Below are 17,847 nucleotides of genomic sequence, written 5' to 3' on the forward strand. Positions count from 1 at the left end.
GCCACAAAGATCTATCTACGAGTCACTGCCTAGCACCTCTACAGCCGAAGGCATTAAAGGGTCAATTGGCCAGTCATTTTTTTCAGTATATGAAAAAGACATTGAAACTGAAGTAGGTTCTCGTACAACCTCGTCTGTAATTGGTAAGCTTATTTAAAATCATTATCAACACAAAATGGTTTGTAATATTTTAATTTAATTTACCAATCTTATTTTTTTGTGTACTAATTATGTAAATTTTCAGATGCAGATGCTACAAACACTGTCAAAAGCTCTAGTCATAAGAGATCTTCACCACCACCTGAAGGCAATAGGCCTAAAAAAGGGTAATAGTTTTGAAAAATATTTTGATTTAAAAACAAAATACATATATAGGGTTGATATATTAGGCACGAACTGAGCACTATGCAAAAGCTAGTGAAACTATCAAAGAGATTGAGCATGAAAAAATTAAGCTTCTTCGTCAAATTGCTGATGCAGTAACTAGAATAGCTGATCCATTTTGCAGTTACTTTCAACCAAAAGAATAAGTGTCTTTCAACAATATTACATTTTTTTAATAAAATGCTTTTAAATACTCGCTATTGTTGGTTTATTATCAGACAGTTTTATAATTGTACTTCAAATAATACCGGTAATTATTAATTTTTTTATAGGAAGTAGGTTGACTGTGGATAAGGAAACTATTAGTTATATACTGTGATATTTTAAAATTTAGGTGCAAGTAAACGTGTACCTTTAGCCATTGTATTAATTACAATGTTGCCGACACTAGCCAACTACGCTCGTGTTCGAATATTTTCAAACTTCTAGTGTCATTAAATAGATAAATGAAAATAATATATTAATACTAAGGAAGTTCTCTTAATATATTATTTTTATTTATATATTTAATGGCCTTGATAAAAGCCTTTTGTTTCAAAAAACTTATCTATTTGGTCTCTCAAACCTTCTGATAATTAGATTGCGAGTTGCTTGGCCCTGGGCCAGCCAATTTTCATTAGCTCTTGGAATGTAGTTTGGCACATCCACATCTATAGCCCTTCGTCGTCGTTCTTGCCTTTGATGATTTCGCCTAGGTCCATTTTATTCGTCGCTCTCACCTCCATCACTATCTGTATCAGAGAATTCGTCATCTTCTGGTGGTCCCCATCTCGACGGATGTTATGCAATGTACAACATGCATATATAATTCGTGCCGCAGCAGTTGGGTGATAACAACCATGGGCGTAATGGGTAGCCACTGTCACCGTCATATTAAGAACGTTTATTAATATTAGTATCTTAGAATTTATTCTATTAATATTACGAAGTAGCCATGAGTTTTTTGTTCCATTTAAAAACGACTGCTCAAGGTATGTTGAAACCTGGGACATCTTAAAGATGTGAGAGTCATGAGCTGACCCAGGAAATTTGACATTTGTATTCAAAATTTGAAGATTGTGATCACAAATCTATAGATTAAATAGCCGTTAATGATAATTGTACACATATTACTCGCATATAAGAACTTACAAGTTGCACATTTATGGAATGGAAGCCTTTCCTATTATCATATAAATGCTCTCTATAGTCTGCATCAGTAGTCAGTGGAGCAACTATAGCAATGTGTGTCCCATCCACTGCTCCAATTATTCCTGGGAATCCCGCTACTTGGCTAAATCCATAATTATTAAATCTTATAGTTTAGGTCATTTGTTTAATTATGGTTCTTAAATCATTAAACATAACCTATTTTAATTTCCAATTGCTTCGCATCTGTTTTTGGAAATTATGTGATGTGGCATCATTATGTCAACAATAGCTCGGCTTACATGTGCAACACATCGACTTACAGTGGGCTGACCAACTGCAAGATATAAATCTTGCGCCACAGCAAGTTGAAATGAGCCAACCGCGTAAAAACGCAAAGCAATTAGGATCTAAAGAAAAATAATACGTTTAAACGTTGAAATAAATTAGAAGCAAATAAGACAGTAATATAATACCTTGATATCAACAGGTAATGCCAGGGCATTGTTCCCGGACAAACGATCCGCCAATCTCTCAGTAAGACCATACACTAAATCCTTCTTGACTCGAAATAGCCGTTAAAATCGATAATCACAGAGTTCAAAGGCTTGAGCTCTATCTCTCAATACTCTTTGACGACGAAAATCACGTCGAAATAAGTCATTTTCGTCATCTTCTGCCGCTAAAGCTAAAATCTCAAGCCTCAAATTATTCGCTGCCATTTTGAAAATGATGAAAATCGGTGGGTAGTGTCGCTAAAGACTGCTCTAAACCAGTCGTTACGTTACCCACTATTTTCAGTCACTACTAGCGACTATTATCCGTACCGATCGCCTTAGAATTGCTTAATATTTCTCTAACGACGAATTTTTACAATAACGACGATTTTTAGTGGTTAACACCCCTAACGACTGTCTCAGAATAGGGCCCCTGAATTCAACTCGTTCGCTGGGCCACGGCCCCCTGCACGCGCTCACGCTGCTCGCGACGATAGCGGCCCCGGCGATCGACTGAAAATTGCGAAAGTTAAATTAGTTAACTTTTTTCCTACATCGACCTTTGGCGCTGACGTAACAACTAAGAAATGGCTGGAGTATATGGCGAAAACGTTCCAATTTTTAGAGTTTCATTAATTATCAGTGATGGGCGCGCTCGTATCTTTGGATACTTTTAGGATACGAGATGATACTTTATCCGAAAAATAAAAATTAAAATATACGATTTTGATATGATCTTCTACATTGCAAAATGATCGCGATAGAATTTTGAAGAAATAAATTCGGGAGCGAACTATATTTGAAAAGATTCTTCTCTTACCTAGCCTAGCGAAAAAAAGAGCGGAATAGAGCTAGTGCTTCCATTTTTTGTATTAGAAATTACACGATAGATTTTTTCTGGTTTCTCTTCAATTTTGTTTGTATTTGAGAGGAAATATTTTAGCGCCATCTAGATATGCCGATATACACTATTTGAGCGGCGAACGTATCTCACGTGATACCGAAATATAGCCAAACCCGAAACAATGTTAAGTGATAGAAGGGAGAGGATCGGTCAAAGGTCGCGCCGTTTTTCTGGCTGTTTTTTAACGGGGGGGGGGGGATAATTCCCTCTATCCCTAGGCAGACAGAGGAGGGAAAGCAAAGACTGATTCTAGCGATAAAAAGCTGCGCCGCGTAGACTGAAAGGCGATTTCAAAACTAAAACCAAAACTTCCAAAAGTTATTTTTCCCACCGTCCCAACTCCCACGCAGTTAGAGTGTCACGTGTGTTGCAAACTGGCAGCGTGGGCTGTGGCGATGCAATAGCTTTATTTATTTTCCATAATTTAGTTTTTGAAAATACGAAAATTAAGATCGATTCTAATCCATAAAATCAAAATCAAATATTGGAAGGTTTACTACTGAATTAATAATCAAAAGATAAAAATTGAAATATTCATTTTAATACTTCGAACTTTTGATATGAAAAAATTTGATTCTACTTTCTCGTGAAACGTACTTGAAATATTTTTAAATATACTTTTCAAAATAATGAAAACTAAAGAAGTATTTGAAATGATACTTATCTAAATCTTTAAAGATTTCTTCTGAAATTTTTCAGGCAAGGGCAAAAAAGAATTGAAAATAATTGAAACTCTCATATCTTAAAGAAATTTGAAAGATCGTGAAAAAATCAAAGGGCCAAAACTGAATAAAATGAAAGATTGTGAATGATTTTGTCGCCATCTATGCTCAAAAATATCAAAAATAAAATGATATTTACAGAAATTTCAGAGGGAAAAAATTGAAAGTATAGTATAGCTGCTGCCATCTATGTAAAAAGATACGAAAAAGATAGATAGAAATTTTTTTGTGCATCACTGTTAATTATTACTAATTGTGTAATTTTAGGGTTATAATTTCTTTCCGTAATCTTTAAATTACTTATTAATAAATAAGTAAAATACGTTTGGATATTTTTAAATCAAAATACGCGCCGAGAAAACCAGACAAAGAAGACGCTGTCGACGTTAATAATGTAAACAAAAGAACTAGTCATGTGTCCGCTTATCAGCTGTTGTTTTTCGATTTTATTCTTACAGTTCTTTGATAGTAAGTTGTTTTAATATTTACAAAGTTAACTTCAATTTAAGTAAATAAGTAGTAAATGTAATGCAGATTATAAAACTAGAATATTATTTTTACAGTTAACAAAGTCAGACAATGTTGAAGATTGCTGAAAATCTATGTATGAGACATGTAAGCATTCTAAATCACAGACTCACTAGTCTCACTCACAGTTCACTGAGTTCACAATATGGTTTAGGTCTAAATGTAGAGATTCCCATTTTTTTTACCATAATTTAAGTTAAAATTGGTTTTTGTTAATTGCTTTTAAGAATCTCGATAACTTAGTAGTCCCACGCTCACATTAAAGTAATCAGCTTTTTTCAAGTAAAATTCATCAAGATTCAATTAAAATTACTGGATGATGTAGGAACATGCTGGATGATGTAGGAACATGCTGGATGATGTAGGAATATGCTGGATGATGTAGGAATATGCTGGATGAGGTTGAAATATGCTGGATGATGTGGATAAACATTCTTTTCGTTTCTGATGGTAGTTATATTCGAATTTGAGACCTAATCGTATATTGGCTCATATGTAATGCCACCAATTAAGTAATAGGTAGTGACGTACATCTGGTTCCAAATCCTACGATTACGCATTAGCCTCACAACAGACTATCATTAACTGAAGTTCCTTAAAATGCAAACCACAAACCAATCTTCCATGTGAAGTGTATGCTTCGTTGACTACAAAATCATTCCTAGAGATGCTCTTAATCCACAGTTTGCATAAATTTTCATCAGCGGGTAACTGATGAAATGACACTTTGGTCTTCTTAAAAGTAGATGAACACAATGGAACAGAAATATGCTGGTATTTTTTAAATGGGTAATTTGGAGGGGCAGGTCACTTCCTTGATTAACGACGCACCTCTCAAAAGATTAAATCGTTATTATTTTGATTAAATTCAATTTAATCACGATTATGTTGATTAAATCATGTTTAATTAATTAATATAATCTTTAAATCTATTTAATCATGATATAAATGATTAAATCTGATATAAATGATTAAATCTGATTGAAACAATTAAATCTGATTGAAACGATTAAATCGTGATTAGTATGATTAAATCGCGATTAGAAATTAGAACGAGAATCAGAATGATTATATTGGTGATTGGAATGATTATAATTGTGCGTGATTTTATCGAGCTTATTAGAATAATTTACTAAGTGATTAGAATTATTATTTCGTATTTACCGCGCTCGATAAAATCTCGATTCGACCGATTATATTGATTAAATCGTGATTAAAATGTTTAAATCATGATTAAGTTTAAATCGTGATTAAAATGTTTAAATCATGATTAAGTTTAAATCGTGATTAAAATGATTAAATCTAATTAAAATGTTTAAATCTGATTAAAATGATTAAATCCTGATTAAAAAGATTAGATCCTGATTAGAATGATTAAATCTCGTTTAAAGCGTGGTTAGATTTTCTAATCTTGATTAATTTTTGTTGAAGAAATAAAAAACAATGAAGATATTTTGTAACAAAGTCATTCAACAGTACTAGTCCGTTCTTACTAGTCAGTTTTCTGTTGTACTACCATCGTTTCATTAATTGCTATGTTATATATATTTTAACCAAGTCGAAAATAAACCGTTCATTACTTGTAGCTGATGTCACTGGATTTATTTCGGTATCTGCGCTCTGCTCCGTGTTGCTGTTGAAAACTTCAACAATTTTTTTAATTTTAATTACGCTGATTTAATCACGATTACCTTGATTTAATAATATTACTATGATTAAGACGCACCCAAAATGGAAGTGACCTGCCCCTCCCGGTAATTTTCACTTATTAAAAAAACAGGATGTAACGCAGCCAGGGTAATGGCATTTGAGCAAATATTAATGTTTTATCTTATGCAAATTATAAAGAACAAAGTTTGGTGAATATGACAAAAATTATGAGCAGTTATCATAATTATAGTCTTAAATAACTACAAAATACAGTTTTTAATAACTTGAAAACTCATTGCCAATACAAAACTTAAACCATTTATGGTTAGGCTTAGCAATAAAATGTTACCACTCAAAATATTGAAATATTTATTTAAAAAAATTTTTTGAAATGAAAACTTACATACTTAAAAAGTGTAATTACTAATTGTTTGTTACAAATTTCTCCAAATTCAATAAAACAGTTGGAAAAAAACTTCACTAATGCAAATTCATCGCCATTGAAACGTATGTTAAACTTCCCGCCTCTTTGATAGATTCCGGTTGTTACACCAGCGTTCCAAGCGACGGAAAATCGCTGTCGCGAAAATACATGGGGAGGAAATTCTTTGCCGGGGCCGCTATCGTCGCGAGCAGCGTGAGCGCGTGCAGGGGGCCGTGGCTGGGCCATCTATCTGAAAACAAATTATCGTTCTTTTCCCGCCAAATGTTTTCAGAAACAGTCCCGTGTTTTAGCAGAGAGAATTATAAATTCTCTCTGGTTTTAGAAAACAAAGAAAATAATTTGGTTTATACGTTCTCAGGTTTTATATGTATTTTCTGTAACTATACTTAATATATTTGTTAATTAAAATGCCTGGAATAGAAGATTGGGTTAATAAACCCTTGGAAATAGTTCAAAATATATATTGTAAGGAATATTTGTATAATAAGCCTTGCCATGTTAAGACTTGGCTTTTAGCCTTTTTATTTTGACAGGGCATTATTTTAATTTTGACGATTTTGAATTTAATAATGATTTCGTTATTTCAGCAAGCTCACCCACACCTGTTGAGTGTCATAAAAAGGTTACGGAATATTTTACAAAAAGAATAACTGAATATGGTGTAACTAAGGTATTGTTATTTTCAATACAATATTTTTATTAGTTCACTCAATTTTATTATTATGGCATTTTGCAGGTTCCGTCACTAAATGTTTGTCCTTCTCACAATCTTCCTGCAAACAGTCTTGTTAGGTTTAGGTGCATGGTACAGGATATGTTTGATCCCGAATTTTTCATGGGATCCTATGAAGTTGTTCACGTTCCTTCTCAGAGGCGATACATGAGAACTGGCATGTATAAGGATATTGCAGATTGCCAGGTATTATTACATTTGTGTGAGATTTAGCTATATAATAATTTATTTATATCATGGTACAGAGCTCAGAAGAGGTTGATCTCGATTCACCTAAAAATAAAACAATGGATCGCTTAACATTTTACACTGTTTCTATACCAGGAGAAAGCGAATGGATACAAAAAATATCCTTTTTGATCTGTTTATGAAAATATGAACATGACTGTAAAATATCTTTAATGAAATTGATTTTACGGATTCTTGGCGGAGGTTCCTGTTTCTACTTGCCCCACAACCTCAAGCGGTCATTCCAGGCAAAAGAGATCTTATTCCGCGGATTCAGAAATTTTGTCAGACAATGAAGAATCAACGACAATGGACACTGATTCGGAAAAAGCAAATGAAAACAAAAGAAGTCGCGTCAGCAATACCACTATCGAAGAAACGTCATCCCCATCTACTTCACAAGTTAATCAAAGTACATCTGATAAACCTTTCAATATTCAGTTTCCCAACTGTAATTGGTTTTTCTCTCATAGGTCCATTTACAGCGTTGAATTTACCCATTCCAGAGTCAAAAGGCTTTGCTTGCATTGTTAAGATATACGAGCAAAGTTTGGTGGCTACTTCAAGTCCATTAGGTTCAACTGGAGAAGCCTTAAAAGTTAATGATGTGATTGAAGTGGTTGGAATATTATCAGTTGACCCCTCATTAGGGCACCTTGATATGGAGTAATTTAGATCTGAATTTCTAATTTTTGTTTTCTTTCATGCTGATTTTTATCTTTTGTAATTTCAGTTTAAAGGAAGCTGTATCGAATATTGGGGGCATTTCCGAATTCATCGAAGAAACAATAGCTCATAATCCTCCCCCTTCTTTGGTTCCTCGTCTACACGCTGTTGTAATTCGTAAATTGGACCACGTTAATCCTCATATACCATGGGACGTAAAAGCTGAATCCAACAACAGCAGTAAGTTTAGTTTTTATTTTTATGAGTAATATATACTATTAAATGTTTTATTTTAGTTTTGTTTTGTTTTTTCATTTAGTTCGAAATGATCTGTTGGCTCAGGCACCGCGTCTACATGCTGAACTTCATTCATTTTTAACCCAAGCTTTAATGGGTGACCAATTAGCTGCCGAATATTTACTATGTCATTTGATTTCGTCCATTTATGTTCGTAAGGATGTTGTTGCCCTGGGAAAGTTTAGTTTGAACATTTTAAACGTTCCCATGTTCGAAAACTACACTGTCAAACTTTATCAAGCTATTTCTCAACTGGTCACAAAAGTAAATTCTTCTTCCAAATTATTTTATTATACAGCGTGTCCACTATAAAACGAAAAATGATAAATAACTGCAAAAGGTTTTTTTTCTTCAATTTCTATGGAACATTCCTCATGCAGGGCATTGAATGACCTTGAACCATGTCTTCAAGGTCATTCAAAAATCTCTAGAACCGTTGGTTTCATTCCAATTAGAAAGTTGTTGCTCACCATATTATTAATTCAAATAACTTTGATTTGACCAATCAGAAGCCGAAAGAAGAAGGCTAATGAATTGAACCTGATTAGAGTAAGATTGGTTTTCATGACAACAAGAAAGAATAGTTAATGCCTTCCATAGCATTTCAATTGAATTATTGAACAACAATATGGACTCCATCGTTAAACGAGCTCATGCATGTATCTTTGCTGATGGTGGCATAATTGAACTGTTGTAAACTATTCAGTATATATTTGATTTAGTCACATCAAAACTAATCAGATTATGTTATTAACCTGCAATTTCTCGGCTTCTAATTGGTCAAATCAAAGTTATTTGGACTAATAATATGGGGAGCAACCACTTTCTAGTTGAAACCAAATCCGTAAACCCAACGGTTCTAGAGATAGTTTTTGAATGACCTTGAAGGCAGGGTTCAAGATCATTAAATTTTACACTAGTGAATGTCCCCAGCACGAGGAATGTTCCATAGAAATTTTTCAAAAAAAAGCTTTCAGTTATTTGTAATATTTGGTTTTCAGTGGACACCCTGTATAATAATATATATATAATATTAATGCTTTATATAATTTATACATAGAGCCACTGGTTTCCATTATCACTAACTAATTTGAATACATCCACGCTGACACCAAAAAAAGATTTCACTCAGAATCGCCTCCGAACCGGACTTCTACAGTTATCTGCTCAAACTCACTTAATTCTGGATGAAACGGCCCTTTCAGTCGGGCAGCTCCAAGCTTTGGGAGTTAAAAATATGACTGCTCTGGGAAATTTGATTCATTGGCAACGAGTGGAATATGATTTCAGCTTCAACAGAATGGAATTTGCCACTGACATAGCCGTGTTAGTTCTCTCTGAAGGCAAATCTCTATTACCCAGTGATTGTCGTATTCCTTTACGAGTATCTTCCACTCTCGGTGGGCCGGAAAAGGTTTTTTCTGAGCTTCAAAATCAAGTAACTGAGAAGTGGTTGGAATCCGTGCGCTGCTACCTGACACTCTTGAAATTGGTTAATTATACAATGAGTGAAGAATTGCAAAGGGTATGTATAAAACTTATTTTGTTTTTCTTTAATTGTTATTAAAAGTGTTTTATTAACTGTAATATTAGAATGTACAAGAAGATTTTATTCAGATGAGGAGAGAAAACAAAACAATATCCGCTGATGATCTTCATTCCCTTCTTGTTCTGGCTAGGTAAGCATTTATTTTATTTTGTTTGCATATTAACAATTTATTCCCTTAGTTAAACGCAAGAATCTAAGCTGCAAAGCTTAATCCAGCTTTCAATGTAGCCTTGTATTTCACAACCCCTTAAATCAGTGTTAGAAATAAGCAAAGAAGGGGAGAAAATAGGTATTAAACAAGGTGTCCACTAAAAACAAAAAATACCAAATTACTGAAAAACGCCTTTTTTTTTTTAAATTTTAAATTTCTATGGAACATTCCTCTTTCAGGGAAACATTTATTACTGTAAAATTGAATGACCTTGAACCATGTCTTCCAAGGTCATTCTAAAACTCTAGAACCATTGGTTTGCTTCTAATTAGAAATTTGTTGCTTGCCATATTGTTAGTTCAAATAACTTTGATTTTACCAAATATGACCAATCGGGAGCCGAAATTGAAAGTTAATGAATTTAACCTGATTTCTGTGATTGGTTGTCATGACAACAAGTTTTAGAATAATTCAACAAACTCTGCATAGCAGAGAAAATGAAGTATCTTCTCTTGGGCGCTCATGTCTGGCACCTTTTTTCGAGAGAGGAGAGAGACGCTCTCAGTATGTTGTTATAAAATATATTTAAGTTTTTGATATAAAAAAAAATTGTTTCTCTTTGTACTTTTACCTATGAAATCATGAAAATTACCAAAAAGGTCAGGGATAACCTGGATACGTCGGGTATTTGCAATCCAAAAATTTCGTAAGAACCCTGAATAAAGATTATGCTTAAAAAATTAAACCAAAAAGAATCTGAGGGATACCAAATTAAATTCATTGAATTTTGAGAGTAATCTATAAATAGATAGTACCAATGGGTTTGAAAGCTATTTTAAACTATTGGTAATGACATAGCTCATTTTCATTCTTTGATAGTAACAAGATTTTTCTTTTTAAACTTCAGGTTTCTTTCTTTAAGTTTGGGGGAAACAACCTTAAGTAAATCGTCTTGGGAGAAAGCCAAATCTCTTGAAAGAGAAAGAAAACAGAGACTTAACACAGTGCAACAAGCAACTGTTTAAATTCCTTCAATCCCTGGTTTTGTTAAATATTCACTTTTGTACTTGTCAGTTTTCAGATATATTGAGATTAAAATAATTCTTCGTTTTCTCTAATTCCATTTATTTACACAACATATGAAGGAAAGATTAATCTATTTACATAAAACAACTTTTTCAATCGCCTAATGAAATAAAAAAAAGTCCACAAAATTAACAAGCTACAACAACATAAAAAAGAAATTTATAGAAAAAAAAGCCATCTTTAAGGCACTTTTTTTAAAAAAAAATGTAAAGCCAGTGGCGAGCTCTGCAATTTGAAATAATATAATTAAATTGTGAAATTAAATTAAGGGTGTGCCAGTCTTGTCTTTAGTTTCATTAGAATCACCTGAAGCTTCAATTGTCAACTAAATAAATGAACAGCTAGGCACCAAGCGACTTATATAAATTTTTGTTAATTTTAATCTTAAGTGCCAACAGCTGCATCAAAGAAACTATATCCTTCAACTAGATTCAATTAGAGTAATTTACTAAATTCTAGGCTTTGGCTAAGGCCTCGGGGATTCATTTGAGTCCTAATAGTTTCAAGACAAATGCTTACACACCTTTAATTAAAATACTAACTTGATCTTTGACATTAGATAACCACATTCTTTTTAAGCAGTGAGTTTCGGGAATAATTTTACCATTGCACATAATTCCAACCTAAAATAAGAAAAATGTACTTTTTGGTAGTATTTAGAGAGGGCGGAAATATATTACTTCTTTTCCCGCAGCCATGGGCCATAATTTTTGAATAAGTTTTTTAAGGTGATATATTTGGGCACGAACGGAACACCTAACGTATCTTAAACGTCCTTGCATCATCAGTGCTTGAGTGCTTGGTCCATTTCGTACTGGTTCTATTCTAATATGAATTAATTCATCATGGATATAGAGATGTCTGTTTGCCATCCCAGATTCTTCTTCAACATTATTTTGAGACCCTTCAAATTCTTCTATAAAAAAAACATCAATTTTATTTATAAAACATTTTTGAGGACGGGTCTTGCCTTTATTGGTTTCAGCTAAGTTACGTGACTTTTCAAATTCTTGCCTTCGCTTCATTTCGTCTGAAGTAAAATAAATTAAACACATTTCAGAAATTATCAAGGAGGTACTTTTTGCTTAAAACATACTTTCCCACAAAGAAGGGACAAGTTTAAAAACTATATCTTGTAAAGTTCGGTCGGCTTTTAGGTTCAGTAAAGGTTGTGTTTCATGCACTTTCGTGTTGCAGATAGGACAATGTTTACTCGTTTGCAAATATTTCACTATGCAACTTTTGCAAACTGTAACAGGAAAAATAGATGTGAATGTTTAGGTACTTGAAATTTCAAATTTATAATGGTGCCTTTAACTAACAAGTATGTAAACATTCAGTGATTGTTGTAGCATCGATGAAGTATCCAGCACACAGGAAGCAAATAATGTGGGGATTCAGCTCACGGATTCTCAGGTAGAGACTCTAAATTGGTGTTAAAGAGAACCAAGGCTTAAAATTTTAATTTTCAAATAAGTATATTTTATGGTATTAAGTGATCATTTTTCTACCTCATCCATAATTCGGAAAACTCCGCTGTATGAAAATAATACCGGCAGTAGCCGAAATTTTCCCAGTCATTACATTACAGCGAAATTGAATACACTTGTAGAAATCCATGCTCCATTTTCTTAATATTTAGACGTAAATCAAAGATCAAGAAACGCATTTTATTTATTTAGTTCAAATATTTGACATAGATGGCGACATCGCATTTGGAATTCCTATATCCATCTAAAAATCTGAAAAACAAAACAAAATTTCTTACAGAAATGTTCAAAATATGGGTGTTTTACATAGTTTCGGCTATGTTATATATTTTAAATTTTTGAAATTTAACATTTTTAGTTATTTCCATATTATTATTCTGAATAATAAGAAGAGCATATGCCTTGCCGATCTTGTTTAATTTTGGTAATTGTACAGTTTTTGTACTTAAATGAGAGCCTCGGTCCCTCGGAGGAGCAAGATCCGAACATCACGACTGTTAGAAAAAGGTGCAATAAATCAACATGTTAGTAGTTTTAAAAGTACAAACGAGTAATATTTTATTTAAAACATCTATAAAATGGCTATAATCAGTTGATGACAAATTCCATGATTTAAAGTAAAATGCGTGTGTCATCTATGGTGTCATTGTTTTACGCCGGTACTGTTTACGAGATAGGACTTGGCTCACGTCATTTTATTCCTGAACTGTCATCAAACGTCGTTCATATACAGAGTTTTCGCCAAATATGTTTTAGTAATATTAAATATGGATCTGGTTTTGGCGGGTCTAATTGTTTGATAAAGCTGGCCTAATTTAATTTACCCTGAAATTTTTACAAAAGTGGTATATTTTATCATGTGCTTCGAATTTTATAAAGAACATATTATGTATAGGGACTTGCTTAGAACTATAATGAATTTTAGTTTTCAAAGACTTTGGCATCAACATGTTCAAATGCCAACAAAATACTTTGTATCCCCAAAAATTATAGCATTTTGCGTTTACCAATAGTTATACAATCAAAAGTTTAGTCTATAGTTAATATTATGAGTATTTGGAAAGTTTAAAATCTTCAGAAAATAATCAAGCCAAAGTACAAATTAAGATGGAAGCACTGGCAAAAGAATTGATCAGAGACTCGGGTTCGGGAAGAGTGGGAGCCTCATTTCCTATAATAATTGTGCCAAACATGAACAACTTGTTTGTATCCCAATCTTTACATTCACCATTGGAGTTAATATTGCCAGTAACTGACAGCCAAGAGATTTCTGTAACACAACCGATTTCTTCCATCGGATCTCAAGGAAATGAAAAAGACCCAATTGCATTAGAAAATCAGTTTTTAAATCCGGCTAAGCTTTTGGATCAAGAGCTTAAATCTGTTAGTCCAACCCAACTATTTAATATTCAGGAAAACAATGATTCGGCTTTCCTCAATCCTGAAGAAGACCCCAATATTCGGAAAATATGCGAATCAGCTTTGCTTCATGAGTCGAGTAAAAACGTTACTCTTGTCAGCGAAAATCAGCCTACAACTCTCCTGGATGACATTTCTCCTCACAAAAGCCATTCCTTCTCTGATAGTAACGAAATTAGCGATCTTTTTGTGCCAATAGCAGATCAAATGCCTTGCAGCCATAATGAGCCAAGAAAACTTTCATCAAAGAAATTGGATAGCCCTTCAATTTCCAAAGAGAAATACATATCTTCTTCACTGTCACTTACTGCAGAAAAAGCTGTCTCTGATGATATTCCATCACAAACTTTAGAGGGCGATGACCTTAATAACCTGAAAGATTTTGATGAAAATTCCATTGGAAATGATGAGAACTTTGAAGAAAGTCATGCCATTGTTGTTCATTTGCCTGAAGATTCATTTTACACCACCGATTCTTTAAGTGATTCTAAAGAAGATCTGGAGGCATTAAAACAAAAATCTTTTCCTTTGCTCTTTCCAACGGATACCTTGGATTTGAGTCTCATACCCGTTACATCCATGGATTCGCTCCTTTTAGGAAATTTCACTCTCTTGCCAAATTCGGCTTCTAACATAAAATTCCAAGTTATAGAGGACGATGGTACTGTCAAAAGAATTCGTTTGAATCCTTTATGCCACACTGAGGAACCTTTGACGGTTTGCGCTTTGAATGAACAAGGTAAAATTGTGGCAAAAAGGTAAAAAGTGATGTATCCCTTGCAACTAAATTTTCATTTTAGAAGACTCCAGCGAGTCAAGATCATGCCCTCCAACTCCTGTAGTAGCGGAAATAGTACAAAATAATATAGAAAAACCATTCCGCTGCGAGTTATGTAATGCTACATTCAACAGACTAGGGAATTATACCAGGCACAAAAAAATTCATATGGTTCCATCAAAGGTAATAATGGTCTCATTTTTCCCAAAAAAAACTGGCAAAATTATAGTGTTTCTTCTACTTGTAAATGTCTTAAGGAGGATAAACGTTTCCATTGTGACATATGTGGGAAACATTTTATCCAAAGATGCGATTTAACACGTCATCGCCACATACACGATGGAACGGAACCTCACCGCTGCAGCACATGTGGCAAGGGCTACATTCGTCACAGTGACCTTGTCATTCACCAAAGATTTCACAATAAAGAAAAACCTTTCGCATGCTCTCACTGTACCAAAGGCTTTTCTCAAAGAGGTATCGATTTATTGTCTCAGATCCTAATCTTTGAAACTTTAATTTTTTTATGCATTTCATAATTATTTAATTTTAGGTGACCTGAATCGTCATCTACGCTCTATCCATTTACAAGTAAAACCCCTAACTTGCGGCCATTGTCACAAAAAGTTTGCCAAAGAAGCTACCTTGATACGGCACATGCAGATTACCCATAGAGATATCATTATTAATTCCCTGACCTTGGCTAAATGGTTCGTATGGAAATCCCGTACTGTACTCTTTTAGTTTTCTCTTTCTTTTAACGCCTTTTCTGCCCATTTTTGTTATTCCTCGGACAGCGCTGCTGATGGAATAACAATCAAGCAAGAGAATTGCTTAAGCTCACAACTATCACCTCTTTCTTCTTCTGATTTTACTTGCTTGAAACCTAGCTGATGTTATTTCTAAATTCTATTTAGTGGGAAAACTTGATAATATAAATTTTTGGGGAAGACGAGCAATCGCGTTAGCTTAAAAAAATGCGCGACTATTTTTTGGGAGTGCTAGGCATTGTATTCTAAAGATAGATACGTGATCTATTGTAAACCAGAGACACTTTGGGTAACCCAAATGGGCCTCGGAGTAAGTAAATATTTGGGTATTTGTCTTACCTGTTCGTAAATAACCAAGGCAGTTTAAGAGAATGACAAAATAAAATGGGCCTTTTTATTCAGTAAGTGCCAGTTTTGAAAAATTTAGCCTTTTGACTCTGATAAATTAAACTTTAGGAGTTGGGGAAAAAATGAAAACGTTAAATCACTGGTATATGAAAAAGTTTTATTGCAAATTAATGTAAAATAATAATTAAATTAAACTTCGTACAGTTGTCAAAACTTCAAAAAGTAGCTTTTTGGCTACATAATATATTTTAATGAATTTTTTATTTGACGGCATTTCAATACCAGTGTTGGAAGTCAATTGGTTAATATTGTTATAACTTATTTATAAAAAAAATATTTAAGCTAAAAAAATAAACGTACCTGTCACAAATGCTAGTCAAAAAGTCAGTTTTAGAAGATTATCTGTTTTGGTGTACTTAAGAAAATCAAAGTTGAGAAACATTCCTTGTTTTAATCTTCCTGAGATAGAGTAGAATATTTTATAAGTAGACTTAACTATAGTTTATCCAGATATTTAAATAGGGTTTAGTTTAAATTAGAAACCGTTTTAGAATACAAAAAATTATATTTAAAAATATATATTGTTAAATGATCAATTCATTTTTCAATGTGTTTTGAGTGTTATTGTGTGGAATATTTGGCTACTAAATTACGAGTATATCGTCTCCTGTTTATAGTGACTCAAAACCAAATTTACAAAAAGTGTGTATAAAAACACAATTTTTCCGCATATTTAATAAGTGAGCAGTCGTTATAAACTAATATATTCAAGAACAAAATACTAAGTTTTATCTTATATTCTCCGATGGGTACTACTAAATATTATACAGATTTTAGTTTTAAAATTTTAACCGATTTTTAATCTAATAAAGAATTAAGGTAAGACGTTTTGTTGTATAAAGTACTAAGATATATAATGTAGATCAGTCTGTTTAAAAAGTCTACCTGTGATGTTATATTTCAGACAAAAAAATGAGCGAGATTAAAATAATACGGATAATAACTTTAAACCACCTTTCCTAATTTAAACGCTTAATCTCGACTCCTAGTCAAGTTTTTAAAAAGTTTTGTGTACAAAATATAAAAATGTCGTGACTTCGTACATAGCCCAAACAAATCTTCAAATTGTTTCGCTGTTGATTGTTCAATCCACAAAAGTGGTGAAAAAAGTTCAATCGGTATTATCACCCTATCTAACTAATAACTATGATATTTTTAAACATATCAGCTATTTACTATTTATGATTTTTCATAAAATAATTTATTTTACTTTAACATGGATTACGTATATTTTATATTACCATTTATTTTAATTGAATCTCACCTTGAAGTAGTTTTTAGAGAAGTTTATATGTATTCTGTGAATACTATGGTCTTATATTTTTTCGTTATATAAAGAAGAAAAGTTTATGTATTTACAATTTTTCAATTAAATATATTTAGAGTTTACTCATTGTTTTGTTAACGAAAATTTCACCATAAGTAACATAACCAAATATTGCCTAATCTACTGATTTCCTTACTACACTAGGCTTTTTGCAGGTTTCTTTTTATTTACTGGTTAGCCATTAAAACTTCAGCTAATACCATAATACTAAAAAAAAAGCGTTTCGGTCTCTTAAATTCGATAAATATTACCCGCAAAAATGAAGCAAGGGATTTTGATATTTAATTTTATGTTCTCATTCATTTATACCTAATTATTTTAGCCAAGTAAACGTTCGTTTTCATAATCTGAATGCGCCTTAAATTAATGGTGAGTCACGTGACGGATGTGTATTTCTTCCCGAATTATTCAAACGATTCCATGGACCTTTAATTATGTAGTAAAACATTTATTATATATATATTTTTTTAAAATAGAGCTAATACCCAAGGCACCACCTTAGACCGCATAAGCAATGTTGCTTGTGCGTGATCAAGTAACAGGTGGCCGGGTTACAATGCGTAGGAGGGTGGTGGCAAGCCCTTCATGCCACGGGAGCCAACAGCTCCCTACACTTACTATTACCGTTAACCTCAGCAAGTTTTTATGGGAAGGGGAAACCGAAGATCTCGAGGGAAAACCCCTTTA

General features: G+C 33.0%; 3 protein-coding genes across 6 annotated transcripts; 2 read left to right on the forward strand and 1 right to left on the reverse strand.

The window, feature by feature from the left end:
• Positions 1-4,492: 4,492 nt before the first annotated feature.
• Positions 4,493-10,980, forward strand: LOC149948845 (mini-chromosome maintenance complex-binding protein). Of its 2 annotated transcripts, none has more exons than XM_090173989.1 (11): positions 4,493-4,613; positions 6,846-6,928; positions 6,995-7,177; positions 7,237-7,338; positions 7,409-7,631; positions 7,693-7,885; positions 7,953-8,125; positions 8,205-8,446; positions 9,243-9,707; positions 9,776-9,861; positions 10,790-10,980. In XM_090173989.1, the coding sequence occupies exons 1-11, from the start codon at positions 4,553-4,555 to the stop codon at positions 10,905-10,907; spliced, it is 1,929 nt and encodes a 642-aa protein (XP_090030115.1). In that variant the 5' UTR covers positions 4,493-4,552; the 3' UTR covers positions 10,908-10,980. The 2 variants fall into 2 exon arrangements, with proteins under 2 accessions (XP_090030115.1, XP_090030116.1); XM_090173990.1 differs by lacking the exon at positions 4,493-4,613 and adding an exon at positions 6,263-6,723.
• A 66-nt stretch (positions 10,981-11,046) lies between these two features.
• Positions 11,047-12,631, reverse strand: LOC149948846 (polycomb group RING finger protein 1-like). Its single transcript, XM_090173994.1, has 7 exons — positions 12,480-12,631; positions 12,291-12,393; positions 12,065-12,217; positions 11,939-11,998; positions 11,649-11,884; positions 11,511-11,591; positions 11,047-11,193 (listed from the first exon to the last, which is right to left on the reverse strand). The coding sequence occupies exons 1-7, from the start codon at positions 12,486-12,488 to the stop codon at positions 11,149-11,151; spliced, it is 687 nt and encodes a 228-aa protein (XP_090030120.1). The 5' UTR covers positions 12,489-12,631; the 3' UTR covers positions 11,047-11,148.
• A 244-nt stretch (positions 12,632-12,875) lies between these two features.
• Positions 12,876-17,222, forward strand: LOC149948847 (uncharacterized). 3 transcript variants are annotated; one of them, XM_090173992.1, is made up of 5 exons: positions 12,876-14,616; positions 14,678-14,838; positions 14,916-15,132; positions 15,209-15,365; positions 15,453-17,222. In XM_090173992.1, the coding sequence occupies exons 1-5, from the start codon at positions 13,566-13,568 to the stop codon at positions 15,547-15,549; spliced, it is 1,683 nt and encodes a 560-aa protein (XP_090030118.1). In that variant the 5' UTR covers positions 12,876-13,565; the 3' UTR covers positions 15,550-17,222. The 3 variants fall into 3 exon arrangements, with proteins under 3 accessions (XP_090030118.1, XP_090030119.1, XP_090030117.1); XM_090173993.1 differs by having other exon boundaries at positions 14,681-14,838; positions 14,913-15,132; XM_090173991.1 differs by having other exon boundaries at positions 12,877-14,616; positions 14,913-15,132.
• The last annotated feature ends 625 nt before the right edge of the window (positions 17,223-17,847 follow it).

The sequence above is a fragment of the Leiobunum rupestre genome, chromosome 4, assembly GCF_980474605.1.
Source record: "Leiobunum rupestre chromosome 4, qqLeiRupe1.1.hap1, whole genome shotgun sequence".
NCBI lineage: Eukaryota > Metazoa > Arthropoda > Arachnida > Opiliones > Sclerosomatidae > Leiobunum > Leiobunum rupestre.

What these genes read in the sequence shown, in the direction of transcription:
- LOC149948845 (XM_090173989.1), top strand. Translation starts at nt 4,553, where the DNA reads ATGCTGGATGAGGTTGAAATATGCTGGATGATGTGGATAAACATTCTT. An exon ending in CTGAATATGGTGTAACTAAG is followed by an intron (nt 6,929 to 6,994) that starts GTATTGTTATTT and finishes GGCATTTTGCAG; the next exon opens with GTTCCGTCACTAAATGTTTG. An exon ending in AAAGCGAATGGATACAAAAA is followed by an intron (nt 7,339 to 7,408) that starts ATATCCTTTTTG and finishes AATTGATTTTAC; the next exon opens with GGATTCTTGGCGGAGGTTCC.
- LOC149948846 (XM_090173994.1), bottom strand. An exon ending in TGTCCCTTCTTTGTGGGAAA is followed by an intron (nt 11,999 to 12,064) that starts GTATGTTTTAAG and finishes ATTTTACTTCAG; the next exon opens with ACGAAATGAAGCGAAGGCAA. An exon ending in CCATGGCTGCGGGAAAAGAA is followed by an intron (nt 11,592 to 11,648) that starts GTAATATATTTC and finishes TTCTTATTTTAG; the next exon opens with GTTGGAATTATGTGCAATGG.
- LOC149948847 (XM_090173991.1), top strand. Translation starts at nt 13,566, where the DNA reads ATGGAAGCACTGGCAAAAGAATTGATCAGAGACTCGGGTTCGGGAAGA. An exon ending in TTGCGCTTTGAATGAACAAG is followed by an intron (nt 14,617 to 14,677) that starts GTAAAATTGTGG and finishes TTTTCATTTTAG; the next exon opens with AAGACTCCAGCGAGTCAAGA. An exon ending in TCCCTGACCTTGGCTAAATG is followed by an intron (nt 15,366 to 15,452) that starts GTTCGTATGGAA and finishes TTCCTCGGACAG; the next exon opens with CGCTGCTGATGGAATAACAA.